Below are 17,700 nucleotides of genomic sequence, written 5' to 3'. Positions count from 1 at the left end.
GTCCAACAAAAGAGTGTGCGTGGTCGTGCAAGACGTTGATAGATCGTCTCGTCGATGATTTATTTACCAATCATCGTTCTGTCCACAAAAGCGTCGACAGGGTGTTAACGGCCCACATGCTCGAAGAGCAACGTTCGCCGTGATTCGCGACTAAAACCCGCTCTCTGTTGACACAGTATTCCGTGAGCCTCGGCGACGAAGCCCGCGACAATCACGCCCAGCAGATCGAGAGAGCGGAGATCGCTAACCTGGTCCGTTCGCGGATGGAGTCGCTGAACCTGCCAGTGGCCGATTACGACGACGTCTCGGAAAAACGGAACAGCCTGTCCTACGTGATCATCAATCCTAGCTGCGACCTGAAGCTCGAGGAAGGGGACATTGTCTATCTGGTCCGACCCAGCCCGTTCTCCGCTCAGAAGACGTTCGAACGGCACAATTCGCGACGAAAGAGCAACATCAGCTTCTGCTCCGCGCAGTTGGTGTCACAGATGAGCGCAGCGGTAGCCTCCGCGGGTCTACCGGGTGTTGGAGCTGGAAGTCGTCGAGGATCGGGGATCGGTTTGCCCAGAGCTCCACCGTTGGGCACCACGAAATCGAACTCGTTGTCTCTGCCGGATAGTCCTACGGTAGCTGGCACGCTTCGTGGTCGTTCCAATTCGCTACGAGTGATGGACGATATTCTACTGAGACGCAGCAATTCGTTGAGGCAAGGATTGACGATCAGTAGAAGGAAAAGCAGCCTGGAGGACATCGGTTTGGGCGCGTTGTCGCATCCCTCGAACCACAACCCGATCAAGATCGCGCTGAACGGATCCATCGGTCTGGAAGTGACACCACCCGAGGAGTGTTCTCAGGCAGGTGGCGCCAGCAACACGGGCATCCTGGACGTCGGGCTGCCGTCCATGCCCGAGCTGACTGCCGCCCTGGGTTCGAACCTGGGCACAGGTTTGGGCGGCTCCCTCGGCGGACTGTACGACCCACCGAGTCTACAGTGTCCCATGGGATCCCCGTCCCAGTCACCGCAGATCCCGAGCAGCACGCAGGATCCTCAGCACATACAAGGGACGATCGTATGATATAACCTTATGTGGGGACGCAGGCTCTCCGGCGTGGTACGAAACAAATGGCTGTAAAGCGTTCCCACATTCCGCGTCAAGATTCCACTCGACAGGAGGGTGTCGCGCGATCGCGGAGTCCACGGCATCCCGCGACTAAACGACGAATCAGGTGGGACTGAACGGTGGTGACGATCATGGATAGTGAGACGGCCGGAGAGCAAGGTGTTTCAGTGACACTCTTCGAAGAGATACTGTGACCGAGACAGCACGGTAATGACACCTAGGCGAATCTTTTTTTTTTCTTTTTCTTTTTTTTTTTTGTACTCCGTTGTTCCCTGTTGCACAGTTTCAGTTAGCCATGCTACGACGATATTCATTTGTGCGAACTCGGGGACCTAAACGCGGCGTCGTAGAGTCGCGACTGTGATACGCCAGTACGCTGGATTTATTTGTACGCGTCTGCGGAGCTGGGCTGTTTACTGGAAAATGGTTTCAATAACTATTCGATAATTATTCGAATTAACTTATTCCCTGCAACGAACTAGATACAATTCGAAACGATCGAACGAGTACTTTTTAAAATCTTCGACTACCTTCGAAAGACGAACGTATTTATGGATTCGATGAATTCGACGTCAACAAATTTCTACAACATTGATCATTCTTTTGAACGTTTCATTCGAGTCTCTGATGTATCGTTTAAAATCTGGTAAATCTACAAGTATACAAATCTACAATATTGTAGGTATCTCCAAAGGATAGAAAAATATTGATACAATTTTCCAGCCAACCTGATGTAAAAAACATTACGACACGAACTACGATCCGAGGTTCAATTATGTGCAAATTATGCGATCCGAGGTTCCGTTCAAATGCCCAGCTCTGTCGACGTACTTTATAGTTGTTTCGTCGAAGCTACGATTTTAGTAATAATTCTTTCTTCGTAGATAGTACAAACACACTTTCCGAGCAACTTGATTTTGATTTCTTGGCAAATGTCGAAAAAGTTGCGCGTTGTTGCGAGTTTTAATTTCCAAGCATCCGTTAATCCCTCGTGGTGTGCGTAGTGAGCGTACGTTCTTAAAACGTTTTGCTCTCTAGTCGGCTCTTGCGTCTCGACCTCCGTAGATCCGATCGAATATTCGTAGCGAACCAGATGATCGCTCGAACGGGCTAGGTCACGATACACACGATTGTTCATGCCAAAGGTCCAGTAACGTGGTCGATAAAATCGAGTCGACTAACTTAATAGAGTAAAGAAACGAAATTGGTGACGATGGACAAGAATTTCTTTCGGATTTCTGTATTTATTTACAAATGTCTTCTTTATTGTTCAAATTATCTTATACGTAAACATAATACACAGAATGTGATGATTAATGGACATATATTTCACAAACGCAAACAATACAAATCGAGTCTTAACATCAAAGTGCACAGTCTTTATAATTCGTGATGCAACCGAAAAAAGGACAACTGCTGATTCAAAAGTAACCTCTAAAATATGGAATTATTACTACAATACAAATTTTCGTAATATTCGCAATATTTTACGTTTACAAATATCAATTCGAAATTATTTAGAACTGCTCTCTAATGTTAAAGGTCCATCTAATTGATGCAAAATATTTGTAAAGACGTTGATGAGTTTCGATATATTCCTATACTTGTACCAAATTTCCACGATCGAAAATCAATCCAAGGTCCAGTAATCTTACAGTGTAGTGTTAAGTGACGTAAGTCTACATTCGGAGCGTATAACATTTTCGATTTTTCTTTGAATGTTGTATCACGAATAAAATACGTTCGACCCAAGTGACGGTCCAGAAAGCAACCTTGAGCGGCCAATTGATCTCGTCAAAAGCTAGAAATGAAAAACTTACGACGTACATTATTCTATTTCCGTGTATACGAAATAATATCACAACACGAAAATAATATGGCGCGAAAGAGATTCTTGTCCCTCGCCGAATGTGATTTTCCGGAAATAGCTAACGAGCGTAGGCCAGAAACGAGAAACGTTTCCCTAGTTCAAGCCCCGATTCCTACGTAGGATCACGTTCCACGGGTGAACGCGAAATAATTTTATACTAGAACAAATTTACGACGAGAGTATATTATATAAATATGATTATAAATATATAAAATATACGACCATTTTAATCATATCACGCGAGAAAGAGAGACGCCAACCGAGGTCGAAAAACATTATATCGTACGTACGTGTATAGGATGACAAGGACTTTAGACGAGTTTTAGGATTACACCGAATCGAGGTGTCAGGACTAATTAAGAACTGGATTTCGCGCGACGAATTGGGAATCATTTCCACTCGGATAATCGTAAATCCTGCGAACCGTCGAGGTGTTTGGGAACTCTCTGTTCGTCGTTCGCGAAGTGTGACGGTTAATCGATTGCATCGAGAATCGACGATTCGATCGAAGGATCATTACCGCGCGAACACTATTTTCTTCTCTTCTATTAGTTTAAAACACAGTCTTGTCCGTACCTTTTATCAAAGTTTTTCGGGTACGTCGTCTATCGAGAGGAATCATTTATTCTTAGCGACGAAAGAGCAAAAAAGTTTCGACAATCCGTTCAATCAGTTAGTCAGACATAGGTGTCGTTAGGAACGACTTAAAGATGTATTCTATTTCTTGACTCGGCGCTTCGAGCCAAACGCAATCGTTTCTCGACCAATTTACACGTTTTCCCGACCAAACGTCGTCTTATCGAGTACCTGCTTTGATGCTGCTTCCGCTACACCCGACCGGTTCGGCGATTCAATTATTCAACGATCGAATTTTGCTTCACATTGTGACCGCGGATGATGAAACGTTATACCGTGCGATAATGTTCACAAATGTGGTAAACGGTCTTTCGAAATTGAAGTCAAAATTAACGTACGATTTCAATAGAATGGACACGAAACTGAAAAGCAACGAGCGATGTTTCAAAGCGACTGTTTTCCGTTGCTCTCCGTTCGCGCAAAGTTCTCTTAGTTTATCGTTGAAATCAATTCTTATCGGACAAATTTGTACATTATACGATTTAAAAAAATCGTGAAAAATTATTTACAATCGTTAGAATAACTCACGTTAGAGGTAAGAAAGAATTGGCCCGTAATAAAATTTTCTCGGTGACTCGATTTAGTTCTCCATTCTTACGTTCGATCTATCACGTTACCAATTGACGCGAAATTAAAATTATTTTATTTATTTTTCTCATTAAGGTAATTACTTATTCTTCTTATTGTTTTTCTATACATTGAACCGAATTTTCCTTGGTAACTTTCTTTCAAAAATATACCTACGTAAAAATTCTTCCTCGCAAAATAATTCTGTATCATCGTTAGACGAAGATCATTTTGTATTTCTTATTGATTCACACATCGTGCGATTTTGAATCTAACGAACCAAACGTGGGATGAACGAACCAAATTACCAACGCGTCTTATCAATTTTTAGATGGATTAGTAATTTGGAATTTGGACCAAGCATGGACCAGTTTGTTTTCAATTTCTGACTGACGCAAATCACTGCTTTGAACAATCGGCGCGAACGGAACTGCATGGATTGTCGCAGTTGCGCGAACCTGAAAAGTATTTTTCGTTACGGTACACGGTGAAGCAAGTCAATCGGTCTTCAATCTCTATAATTTACATATTTCTTATTCTATTTAGCCTAAATACGAATGAATGTTCGTGGCAGTTAGTCGTTGATCCAACGACGTTGCGTGAGCATTTACATTCTCTTAAATAATTCTCCGATCCGTTTTCTGCCTCTTCGACTTAACTCCCTCATTAACTCTCTGTCTTTCTTACCTGGATTAGAGTAACGAAACCCATCCCGACCATGAACCTCTAGTTTTCAGGGTAAACGAAGAACTTTCTATGCCCTGAGCGGGAGGATGATCCGTTTAATCCGCGTCGAAGTCCTTCGTGTTCTCTGAGCTCAAAAACGATCGGTTTGGAGACATTGAATCGCGAATATTTCACTGGAAAGTATAATTGGGACGCGAAATTTAATCGTACCAAGATCTTCTGAGCGAGTATCGAGCTATTTTTAACCCTTTATAATCAGGGTAGAGATATGTCAAACACGATTCTTACGTAGGGTTGCTCAACCCTCTAGCTGGGTCATTTTGACGCTAGAAACGTCCTCCCAACATAGAATATTTTATTACATTTATTTATCTTCGTTCGATGTTTTCAGGGGCTAATTATTTAAAGCGTATATGGACTGGAATTAAGAATTTGTTCGTACGTTACGATATTTCTGTTCCATAGACTTTTTCACGATTTCTTTTCGACAAATTTTACACATACAGCGACAAACACAAGTGAAATACGTATCGATGGAAGCTGTGTTAATTTTTCCATAATAGGGTTACACGACAAAATTGATGTTAAATAGCTACGTGTATAAATTATATTTTGATGTAATTAGTTGTAATGTGTTACCGTACAGATGGATGATCTATAAGAGCATGAAATTTGAAATAATATGTAGATATTTCGATATACAGGGCGCTTATAAAGGTGCTCGAAATAACCTTAAATTACAAAATTGAATATCATTTACTTACTGTTCATTTATTTTCTTCGTTATAATATTTAGAGCTATGTCACGCGGTAAAGGAATAGTGTCTCTGATGGAGCACCATGTGTAATTGTGTCTATTAATTATATATTCTAGGCAAAGTATGTAAAATACACGATAGCGTAACATGTCTGCGGTAATGGAATGGACCGGATTGCTGAGTACTTGTGAGTCGCGAGTTTGACATGGCTGATTTAACGAAATTTTCAACTTGTCCCGTGTACTTTCGTTTGTTTCAAATTTAGTATCGTTTTTGAACGCGTGTAAAGTGACGTTGAACATCGAAATTCACTAGTTTCATGCACTATAGGTTATTTTCTTCGGAATTTGTTTACACAATGTTTATAGTCCTAAGAAAAAAATCTATATCTTGATAAATTTGCATACAATGACTTTTATTTTGTCTCTAATGAAAGTTTTCACTGTGAAAACGAATTTCGTCTTCAAATTTAATTTGTTATTCTTAGGACGATACGAAAACAATGCGTATCGAGAAACGTATTAATGTTCTCTCGTTACCTCGAAAACATTCTTCCTCGTACCTCTACGATCGACAATTTCGATTATACAGGGTTAAATTGAGCGCACGATGTCTCCGTATTTGTACAACGGAATTGCGAAGTGCAGTTTGCGCGCGGACACGGTTCAAACGAAAATTACAAATCTCGACGCAACGCTTTCGCGTAAATTATGCGAGTTTCGCTCGATTCTTGCATTCATCGACGCCAACAAGATCATACGACATCTCTGCCAACTCGACGATCGAAGAGAAAAATCGAAACAAGGTGAACAATAAAAGCGAGAAAACCGCAGAAACTGTAGTTAAGGGAAACAAAGATTAATCGAAATTATAAAAAGGACTAACAAAGACGTTGTTCCAAAAGTGTACATAAATTAATTGCCATAGGATCGATTGAAAACCAATGTGACCTGAAATTAAAGCGAATAACGTATTGTTACGATGCGTTGTCGTTTACCACGCCGACGTGAAAGCAAACTGTTTCAAGCGTGCACGAAATATTCGAAGTCGGGTCGAAATCGATTGGCCGCTGGTGGCCAGCGCGAGGTTGTCCCCAACCGTTTTAATATACCCCCACTCTCTCTTTCTCTTCGCTCCGCCTACCGTCGCGAAAAGGGGGTAAACGCAACTCTGCTGGTGCGCGTGAAGAGAATCGCGCCCAGTGTATATTACGACCAAAGACGTGAACCAAAGCGGCCACTTGAGTTCGATTCAATCATAGTTGCGTGCGAAATAAGCGAGCAATCAGTCGCGCGGTTCTGTTAACATTTGTATAAACATATGCGAGGACGCGGATCGCGAAACTGGCGTCCGCGATGGATATTGAAATTTTCTATTGCAAAGAAGAACAAATAACAATTATTAATTGGAACAAACGATATAGCGTGTAAACGTAAAAGTAAATGCGACGCGAGTTAACGTGTCGCAATATATCACTATGTTAACGATGAAGATTAATATACGATAATATTAAGAAACTTCAGACGAGTATATTATCAGAAAAAGTTATCGTTGTGTCTTCATAGCAAAAAAAAAAAAAAAATCGATTCGTCGACGCGTGGATCCTCGAATCGACACGCCCCCATTCGCAAGTTCCTTCTCGGCTTGATAGTTGATCGCGTGGATTCTAGATAGTCGAACTGCAACGCGAACTGCCGAGCTTGCGACATCGAGACGATACGATTCCTTATTTTCGATACACACATCGTTTACGTTCCGCGAAGAGGGCGACGAGTTCGAAAAAAAAAGAAAAAAAGCGATCTTTCGGGATAAATTGATTTTCGATGGACGTTGCACCGAAATTCTTATCCCTTCCTCTACGGGATCGCGGAGAGCGACGATTTTCGAACGACGAGATTGCAATGTGTTACAGTGTATCCGCAATTTTTATGTGCCCGATCGATGACCAATTTCACAGTACTGATGTATGAATGCTTTCTTTCGACGGACACGCATCTCTTTGCTCGAGATTCGATGCAACTCTCCCACGAAGACTTATTATATCGGTCTGTAGCGATTCGACCCTTTACAGTTCCGATCATGGTTTTATTTTAAATCGATTAAGCTCAATTAACCGATAGGAGTTCTACCGTCTACCGTTTCTTTTAACTATCACGGTAAAGATTTTAGATATTTTCGATAAACACACGTCGCAAATAGAATTAACACGGCCCATCGGCAAGTTAGATCGATAGAACGGGGTCTGTAAGGGGTTGGGTTTCGAGACTAAACGCTGCAGAAACAATCCACCGTGCACTATTTATTTACATTAAGCCTCGTTGATCCGAGAAAGAATTTCTTTCGAAGTGGTGTTTCATGGGATGGAAATTATTGATAGTTTACAAAGTCCTGTACTATGATGAAAGCAACATTGTTCTCCGATAAGTCGAATTGAAATGCAGATCCTGCATTGCAAATTGGCATCCGTATAACAAATCAAAGAGTGTAAATCATTTCGTATAAACTCTTCCATATCGACGAACGTTGAAAATATTATGACAGAAAATTGCGACAAACAAAGATCACGATTCCTTTGAAAAATATCTACCTTTGAAATCCAATTGCAGTTTTTAACAGACAGAAAATTGAAAGTTGGCAACAAACGACAGAGAAAAAGGGATAATTTTGCAAGTAAATTCATTTTCGATACACTCGATTCTCGTCTACTTACTATTACGAGCGTAAATCAATTGAAAAGAAGTGTAATTTGCGTTTTTAAATCGAGTAATTAATTTTGAAAGCAATCCTTGTTGTAAAAGACTCACGAAAACGCTTTAAGAAAGTAATTTCAACGCAACTACTTAGGTTTCTTTCTTGTGCGGGCATTCGAATCACTCGTCTCTCTTCTTTACGATTCAACAATTGACAAGCAAAAGTGAAACGGTTCTTAACCTCGAACTTACCTACTGCTCCATCGCAACTCAACTTACCGAAAAATGTACACTTTCATTCGTTTTGTTAATTAAAATGGAAACAACGACCGTGCAGGATCATTCAAAAATGAACAGAGAACAATGTTTTTATTCGGAAGTTCACCTAGATTTGTACACGCATTATAAACGTCGAATAATGTCTACGTAAATACGTGTCACATCGTAAAAGCGAATTTTCCCTTTGTTGGTTGAAAACAGAGCACCGACTATGACGGAAACTGTTTTCAATTTTTTTCGTCAAAATCGAAGCGAGACAAACGAATTCTCGAGGGCCCGGCGTTCACAATGTCGTCGAGCTCGTTTTAACAGTAAGAAATTAAAGTAATCCTCGACCACGAAAGGAACTACGAACGGCTGTACGTAATGTAAAATAATAAGAGCAGAAAAACAGAGAGAGAATGTACCTATATCTATTCTATACGTGACACGTTGTCACGCGACGCGTGCATGTAAATTTATTATAAATAAATTATTATAAAGCAGCAACACTTTTACTGACACGTCAATTGTTACGATTTTATTCTCTGAACGTACATTCCCTTTAATTCGACTAATTAGAGTAACGTGTGCGGTCGGATAGGTTTTCGTTACAAATACTTCTCTACGTTTCGTTTCTCGAGAACTGTGTGCGCATAAACTTACTCGGTAATTCGTAAATGTAGTGTATATTATTCGTTGAATCAACAAATGTACACAGTCTGTTTTTAGAAACTCAACGAAAGTTTTATTTCATCGTTTATTTCATTCGTTCGAAATAAAAACAAAGGTATTGTATAATGAACATGCGTTTATAAATTATAAGAATATCTTCGTTCGATGCTACATGCTACGCAGTTATAATAATTGTACTGTCGCCAGAAAACTTACAAATGTTTCTCGTTTCGTGATTGTTTGAGGTAAGGAGCGAAGGAACGATCAGTCATCGACCGATTTTTCATTAATACTATTCGTTCTTGAAAATCAAGATCCGCGTCACTATTCGATTCTTTGACGATCGGCGCAACAAAAGCGATCAAATACAATGTTTCCTTGTTCGTACAAAATTTGTCATCGAAAATCTCGCGAAGCGGTGTGTCTAGAAATAATTTTCGAATATTTTACTCATAAATGGTTATCCTAGGAATTATCCCTACGTTAAATTATTATTTCAACCGTTTTGCGAACGAAATTGATCGATTCGTCCTTAAATCTAAACTAATAAACACTTTTGAATGCGATTTTAAATAAAAATGTATTAAAATAAATTGTGTGGATAAAATATTCTTATGTCTGTCTTCCGTCGCAGAATAATTTCATCCGACATGTCACTTTCTTTCGAAAGTTATCACTCTTTTCGCGGATTTGAACCATTTATGTTTCCACGCAAACAAAAAGAAATGCTTTCTAAACGGAAGCCGATCCGCAAGGAGTTCACGTGCACACGTTATACGGTCGTCGGTACTAAAGATTCGACACAGTCCCGTGTCGGTGTTATCGACTAATTTCAATTATCGAATAAAAGAGACGAGGTGTTGCGATTACGTGTAATACGTGGAATGTTTTTATTCTACGTGTATGCACATTTGTGTTATATACATATATTATGCGTATTGTCGTCTATGCACGATATATAAATACAGCGTTTAAATACATTATCGACAAGTGTGGGCCGAGTCCGGCTAGCAGACTAACAGGCGCTCTTCGTGGCCTTCAACACGTTTTCCGTGAACTGACCGACGATATTACCTCTCGGATGGTAACACGCGACTACCACGCAACTACCGTCCCTTTTGGCCATCGCTATACCCATCTCGGTGGTGTTCTTCCAGATGATTTGCGTGAAGTGACCTGATCGGAAGAAAAATAATTATTAATCGACAACCAATGTTAACAATTATGGTCATTTTATTCTCATTCGCAGGATATTCAAAGAAATACGTTCGACTCAAATTTCTATTAAAAATTAAAAAAGAAAATTAAACAAAAATACTCTCTTTTTAAATTAAGAAACTTTTTTTTTCAAGCAAAAGAAAAATTTATAAACGGGAAAACGTTTTTTCCAGATAAACGTTCGTATTAACAAATATAAACGATCAAGCTGGTCTTTTTGTTGCGAGCAACTTTTTGAGCGCGAAATAACATTTTTAAAATTAATCGTGTTATAAACAATACGACTTAAGTACGATCTTTGAAATTAATATTCAAGTTCTTGGAAAGAAATTGTATGTAACGTAGATTGAATTGTCCCCGAATAAATGTTCTCGATATTTATCAATAATCCACGTATTGTTCGATACCGTGCAAATGCTAATTTGTAAATTTATGAAGTTCTACAATCAATTCGTGCAATGTACGAGATAATAAGATCATATATTTTTCAACAAAGTTTAAACATACTACGAGCGTTTCGCGCAATAGTAAATTATAGTACAATCACTGATAAACAATACAATCGAAAGACTACACGACATATTACTATTGTGCGTACTCCGTACACTTGATTCGAATTACCGTCCGAATACAATGTTGAAAGCTTGCGAACAAAGTAGATAAAAACGATCTCGAACGAAACCAAATCCATTTCTTGTAATCATCTACAAACTGTAAGCGTATACTCTTGCATCGATAACTAGAAAATCAACTCGAGTCTCGTTTTCTGTAAATTTACTCTTGAAACTCAATAGTACCGTGTACCGAGAACTATTTATTATAAAACGTAGAATATCGAGGGTATACGTTTACTTTCCTGGAACAGGAAAATTGCGCAACGAAGATCGACTATTTTCGTTTGCTCGAAGAGAACCCTTTATCGACTGACGCCTAATTAACGATTTGCTTTCGTAACGTCTTCGTTGATGTTAATATTTGGACATTCGTTTTTATGCTGTTTCTTTACGTACACGTATTTAAGATCTTTGGCTCCGTTCCAAACTTGTGATCCTTCTTTTCGGAATACCACTTCGAGACTACCTCCCGTGCCGGTACAATTAACTTCGGATCGGAACACTGCATCGAGTAGATGTTCTCCCCGTACGGCGACGATGATTGCGGGATCAGCTTGTTCGTGTTCAGCAACGTGTTCGCCCACGCCTGTTGATGGTTAAAAATTCGTAATCGAGCGTTACTCTTGCGCCCGGCGTGTTCGGTCGATCGCATCCCGGCTAAATTATGCTCGCGTAGTATTTACAGTAAATCCCAATTACCCTTAAATTGTAGACATTATTTATTAATTCGCTCCGCGTTAGAAAGAGTCCAGTCCGTTGGATCAGAAATTCCCGCTCCGAACTACGAATAGCAAATTTTGAAACTGTTTCACAAAATACCCCGTTCGAACATACACCTTTACGTGAATGGATTTTTTGGTACTTTCTCGTAGAATTTTTCCGAAACAATTTTATTCCGAGATATTAGAGCCGATTTCAGTCCGGTTTCCTGACTCGATGAATATCGCGTCGTTATAAAAGTCTAATGGCACTGATCTCAATTGCAAATCACGATAATATCGGACACGGTAATAGCAATATTTTCCTTCCAAGAAGCGGAATAATTTTGATCCCAGAATCCACGGCGGAACATCGATTTTCCAATCTTTGAAATGCAAACAGTTCATGGTCGCTGATTTTTCCGTCTCGTGATTATTCAATTGGGCAACCAGAAATTGTTGAACTCGAGAGATAATTCCTTCATTGTCGAAATACTCCAAAGATTAAGATTCAATTCTCCACGCGGTATTGTACGATCAGCGTCGAATAACAGTATACGAAATTAAAAAGATCTATTTCTCGAGCAAAACCATCGTTTCGTGTTCCATGCCTAATGTGTTCAAGATTCCAACAGTTAATAAAGTTGGGCATTCGGTATATTACCAACGGTAAATACAGAATGCTGTTTCAATATTTCATTTTCTTTTCGATCTCCCAAATGGTCCAGAAACGCGATCGATCGATTAACCATTGTTTCAACAATGTAGCACGCGTTAATTGGCTAACAAAGTTCGAATGTACCTTAGCAGCAGCCGTCAAGTCTGCGCTTAACCTCAAGTCTGGGACACGATGCCTCCTCCTGTACTCGTTGTGCACAAGCAACGCTTCCTGTTGCCACGCTTGTTCATCCAGCGAGTACCGCGGCATGAAGGTGATCTTTTTGGTGGGACTCGAACCACCAGGCTGAAGAACGTTCTCCGTAAAGCTACCAAGGAAGTTTCCAGCCGGATTGTAGTTACAAACCACATAAACTTCGCCGTTTCTATTCCTCGCCATACCGACACCCAACTCGGTGCTGTCTTTCCACACAACTTGGGTGAAGTGGCCGCTTTTCAACGTGGTGGGCTCCTTTCCATATTGATGTTGAGCTTCTTCGGCGTACCTGGGGAAATATTACGAACGTACATAAACGTGTACCTTACGAGCAAAATATTGCACAATATACAGAGGATACCGAGCGATCGATACGAGTTATTCCCGACTAAAAATAAAAATGTCCCGTATACACGAGGACAACCTGCTTCTGGGCACATTTGGTTCGTTGCTGTAGGGATGGAAAACATCTGGAGATCGACTATAAATTTTTAAAAGGTTCGTGGAATTTTTCTACGAAAGAATTCTACGGAGTAACAAATTTTAAGGATGAAAATATCGGAGTGGATCTATTCTAAAATGAATAATTTCCGAGATATCATAGTTTTATAATTCTGTAAGAGAGAAGATCGGTCTGACGTTTTATATCTCGAATAAGCTCTTCTGTTTTTTAATGCAACGTAGTTTTCAAAATATATGTGTTTCTTGATTAAAATGCAACACCCTACAGGTATGATAAAATCATAGAAGCAATTGTAAATTTTAAGATCGCTCACCATTCGTTTACAGGCTCGTCACCACTGACGATAGTTTTCGGATTGGAGCTCCACATGCAGTAAAGATTCTCACCGTAATCTGTATTTGCCCTGTGCTCTAACCTACCCCTAGTCGCCAGTATGTTGGCCCAATCCTGACTCGTTTTACATAACTGAAAACAATAGCAAGATTCAATTAGCGTTCGAGAGATCTCGGATCCACGGTCGAAGAATCGACTCGTAGAATATTCGCTACTCGTTCCAATAGGGGACAAACATACGATAAACAATAAGACGATATTTATTCAACCGATACTAAAAAAAATGTTCGTTCTCCGAGCTAGAAATCTTACAATTTCTTCGCGCTAGAATTTTCATAAAAAGATCGTACCGTCGATGAATTCTACCGCAAATAAAAAAATGTACAAAATGGTACCCCAGAGATCTCGAATTTGTATTACAAGCGCACGTGTTTCGTGCAAGAGATAAGAACGAAAGTGCTCGAACAAAAAGAGAAAAAAAAAGAAACTTAACCGACAACGACACTAATTTATTTCATTTTCTTTTATTTTCTTTTATTCTTTATCGTACAGTATCGGAAGAAGAAAGTAACCTGTTTGCTGAGACGTAGTGGCGGCACTCCGTGCCTCGAGCGGTAGAAATTGTGCGTTTCGAGGCAAACGTTGACGAATTCCTTCGGAGGCCCCAATCTGCGCACAGATGGTTTACGTGTGTCAGTCTTTGTTATCTACAACACACAGAAGAGAATGTTCGCGTAATAGACAATTTTCCAACATTTGTTACAGAAAAGGTTCTGTGCGTGCGACGCGGTTAAGGAAATCGGGGAAAGCCAACGAGACCAGTCGTTCCACGTTGCCTGTGTTGCGTGCACGTGAATGCGCTGGTACGTAAATACGTGTGCGCGCGCGCGCGCGCGAGCGCGAGCGCGTCACGCTCGGAGCAAAATCACGCGACGGCGCGAGGCTCGTAGCCGGCAATAAAGCCGGTGACGTCCCTAATAACCTAGATGCGGAATAGTCAATGGGGAGTGAACTGACTGGCAGAAACGATTTCCCATCGTTCTATCGCAACGGGCTCGTTTCCAGTGCGACAGCCAGGAAGCGGGCAATCGTGACATCGCCGCGTTCTTCTTCGTCGCGGGGATTTCCGCTCGCGTGTTTCAGGAGTTGCCCGTGACTTGAGCGAAATCAAGTGCACCGACGCGATCGAACGCGACTTTCGTCCAATTTTTCGCTCTCACGTGCGCGCGAACACCAGATGCAACGTATCTTTTACGAAGACTCGAAGACTATCGAGAGAACGCCGACGATGTTAATCGCGATATTTCTCTCTCGACTCGAAGTGCCAACTTCAGATATTTCCGTCGACGAAACCGTAGTATCGATTTACGGTGTATTTTTAATTTCCATGCAAATGTCAAGTGACGCCTTCGTCGTCGTTACCACGACAAATACGATTGCCGATGGCAGGCGTCGCGACGTCGAGCGTACCCGTAAACTGCGCCAAGAAGTCGAACGATGAAACGATTTCAATGGAAAACTCGCGAGGGTGCTAAAGTACCGGGTGAATAAATTCCAAAGAGCTCGGCGAAGAACGTATTATGCGGGGTGAGACACCGATTCGTCGCACGACCGAGTCCCATTTTTCTTCCAATGGTAAGTGAAAATTGCGGAATCTACCTCGTTTTGAAAAAAATCGATTTCGATGATCTCTGCGCACGGGTTCCTAAACGAATTGAAATTATTTCTCGTCGGCACGGGTTATTCAACGTTTATTAAGATAATTGATCGTATTTTAAGAAATTGTTAATTTCGTAACGATCGAATGAAATTTAAAATTGAAATGGTAACGGAAGTTCACGCTCCGTGGGTACAAAATTTGACGGCCTCCATTTCGTAAGAATTAATTCAGAGAATGTTCTTTAATCGATTCTTTATTTTACAATGTAAATAGATTCGTGGTGCATGAAAATTAATTCAAGCGATCGTAATGTTGATGCACGGTGAACCACTGCTGCGCCATTGTCGACGATGATGATTTTCAAAATCGATTTTTACGAAGAAACAAAGATCTGGCGCGAGAAAAAAATTTACTCCAGGTTTTTCATCCATTTTGTAGCAAAGAATCTTCTCCCTATTTTTCACGCGATAAATTACGTTACATCGTGACAAGTATCGGAACATGGAACATTCTTGAAGTAACCACGAATGGACTTATGGAATTCATTGACACCTGGACAGATGAAAATATTCTGCGCACAGAATGCTTTGAAAAGTAAAACTTCGTCAAATCTATCGAATCTTTAAACTTTGAAAAACGAGTCTTCCTGAAATTAGTCGCATCCCCAATGATGATCCCGCGAGCGATCTCCTAAGACGTTAATTCGAAAGCTTCGAAGATCGCAAGATACGTTGCTCCCTTCCAACGTTTCCCATCAAATGATCTTTACCCGTTCCGAAACGAGGAACCCCCCACGACGATCGATTCGAAATCGTTTCGAAAAAAATCGAATCGTAAGAAGTCGGGATCGAAGACGCGCGAGTTCCCGCGCGTTTTGTACGACTATTTATAATCCTTTCTCCTCACCACCGGCGCTGTTCATTGTCGTAAACGCGAGCGTGTTGCACGCGAGTGGAAAGAATAAATAGAAAACGAAGCGAACGGAACGAACAGGAATGAACGAAGCAGAGGCAACGTGAACGCGCGCGCGCGCGCGCGCGTGCTCGCGCGGACAAAGCGTAAAGTCGGCGCCGAGAGAAAAATCGGCTCGGGAGCATGCGAAGCTGACTCTCGGAGCCGATTAGTCATCGTTGCGAGAGTAACGATTTCCCGAGGCGGTGCACGAGCATACAGACGTGTCTCTCGAAAAGGGAACGATCCTGAGTCATCGACAGATGGCAACGTACCTTCGTGTCGCTCGACTCGTTCCTAGGTAAACGTCTTTTCAGAGGCGTCACGTGCGAGCGTGAACAAGTACGATGATGACTTACGCGCTTCGGACTGCGATTCTTTAAATGGTAACCACTTACGATGCTCGTTTCTAAATTTCTGCTCGTTTCTGGAGCATTTGTTTATTCTGGCTGGAAACGAGACGAATTCTCCTAAATTCAGTATTATCGTTCACTTTACAATGGCACCTACTTTGCGTCACTTTCTCGCAACAAGGTAAATATACCACGGGAATCGTTGGGTCTATTATTCCGAAGTACAGGACAAAATTTTGCGAGTTACAAATCAGCGTCTCTCGAATCGTCACGATTCATATCCGTTGAGATGTCGCACAATTGTCTCTGCTACTATTCGATAGTCCGAAGACATCTGTGAGTTACAGTACAGAATGTCTTTCGGATCACTTCTCCCTCTCGGGTTGTCGCAAGTAACGATATTCCGTTTGAATGTTCGCGAAGAGAATCTTTGAAAGAATTAACACGGAAAAGAATCGTGTACACTCGATGGATACTTATTTTAGAATCGAAACTGACGAGATTCCAACCGACACGTGGTATTCGATTAGTTTATACAAGTATTCGATCTTGACCGAAGTTGCAAAGGTTATCGACACAAGGGTCGAGAAATACCTCGACGAAATGACCACTATCCAGATGACTAATGCTAAGGAGAAAATAGTCGAAAAGAGTTTGAAAAACATCCTGAGTCAGGGGATAAACGTACAGTCATCCAACGCAATCCTCCATTACGAACCGTTGAACCGGTAACCGGTTACGATACGTGTGCTTTTGAATTTTTTTTAACTCCCGGCGCGTTTGTTTCCTCCAACTGTGAATAATGGAAACGAGATTCTTATTCATTTTCCACCGTTTCTTCGTAATTGCATTTTATGTAAGCGGTAGCTCGTTTGCGATAAAGATTACATCAAAATTTGTTATTAATTTTTGTATTCTTCCTTCCTTCCTCGAGTTTCATCGTTCCCAACGTAATTGAACGACTTGTAACTTTGGAAACATAGAATAACACAATTTAAGGCGTTGAGTTTGAAAATTTATAGAAACGGGAACTTTATGAAATTCAACGAATTGTTCGAACGATAAAACCAAACGTACGAATAATTAGACCTATTCGCTTTATCTACCGAATGATTTGAACCTTCTTACTGGAATATCGAATTAAAAGTAACGTAACGAATACGGTTGAACTAACGATAAGTTTCGTCGATTCATCGAGTACAAAGAGCCTCTTTAGTTCAACCGCTACGGAGATTACGAGCAGTCCGAGTTAATGCCACTGGTCGTAAAATATA

At 40.9% G+C, this 17,700-nt stretch overlaps 2 protein-coding genes across 9 annotated transcripts in view; one reads left to right on the top strand and one right to left on the bottom strand.

Annotated features, from left to right (window-relative positions):
* Positions 1-9,097, top strand: part of Slo2 (slowpoke 2) — a 236,665-nt gene extending 227,568 nt beyond the window's left edge. Inside the window, exon 23 of the mRNA XM_076323464.1 lies at positions 177-9,097. Coding sequence (XP_076179579.1) covers positions 177-1,076 — 900 coding nt within the window. The 3' untranslated portion in view covers positions 1,077-9,097. The remainder of the gene's footprint in view (positions 1-176) is intronic.
* A 1,025-nt stretch (positions 9,098-10,122) lies between these two features.
* Positions 10,123-17,700, bottom strand: part of LOC143152872 (uncharacterized) — a 94,752-nt gene continuing 87,174 nt past the window's right edge. For all 8 annotated transcript variants that reach the window (XM_076323455.1, XM_076323459.1, XM_076323456.1 and 5 more), the window contains 5 exons: positions 14,035-14,169; positions 13,443-13,594; positions 12,595-12,955; positions 11,491-11,680; positions 10,123-10,438 (listed from right to left, as the gene is read on the bottom strand). In XM_076323455.1, the coding sequence (XP_076179570.1) occupies positions 10,278-10,438; positions 11,491-11,680; positions 12,595-12,955; positions 13,443-13,594; positions 14,035-14,169 (999 nt within the window). In that variant the 3' untranslated portion in view covers positions 10,123-10,277. The remainder of the gene's footprint in view (positions 10,439-11,490; positions 11,681-12,594; positions 12,956-13,442; positions 13,595-14,034; positions 14,170-17,700) is intronic.

Source organism: Ptiloglossa arizonensis, chromosome 11 (assembly GCF_051014685.1).
Source record: "Ptiloglossa arizonensis isolate GNS036 chromosome 11, iyPtiAriz1_principal, whole genome shotgun sequence".
Lineage (NCBI taxonomy): Eukaryota > Metazoa > Arthropoda > Insecta > Hymenoptera > Colletidae > Ptiloglossa > Ptiloglossa arizonensis.
Note: the sequence above shows the minus strand (reverse complement) of the source record. Positions and strands in the feature narration are given on the sequence as shown.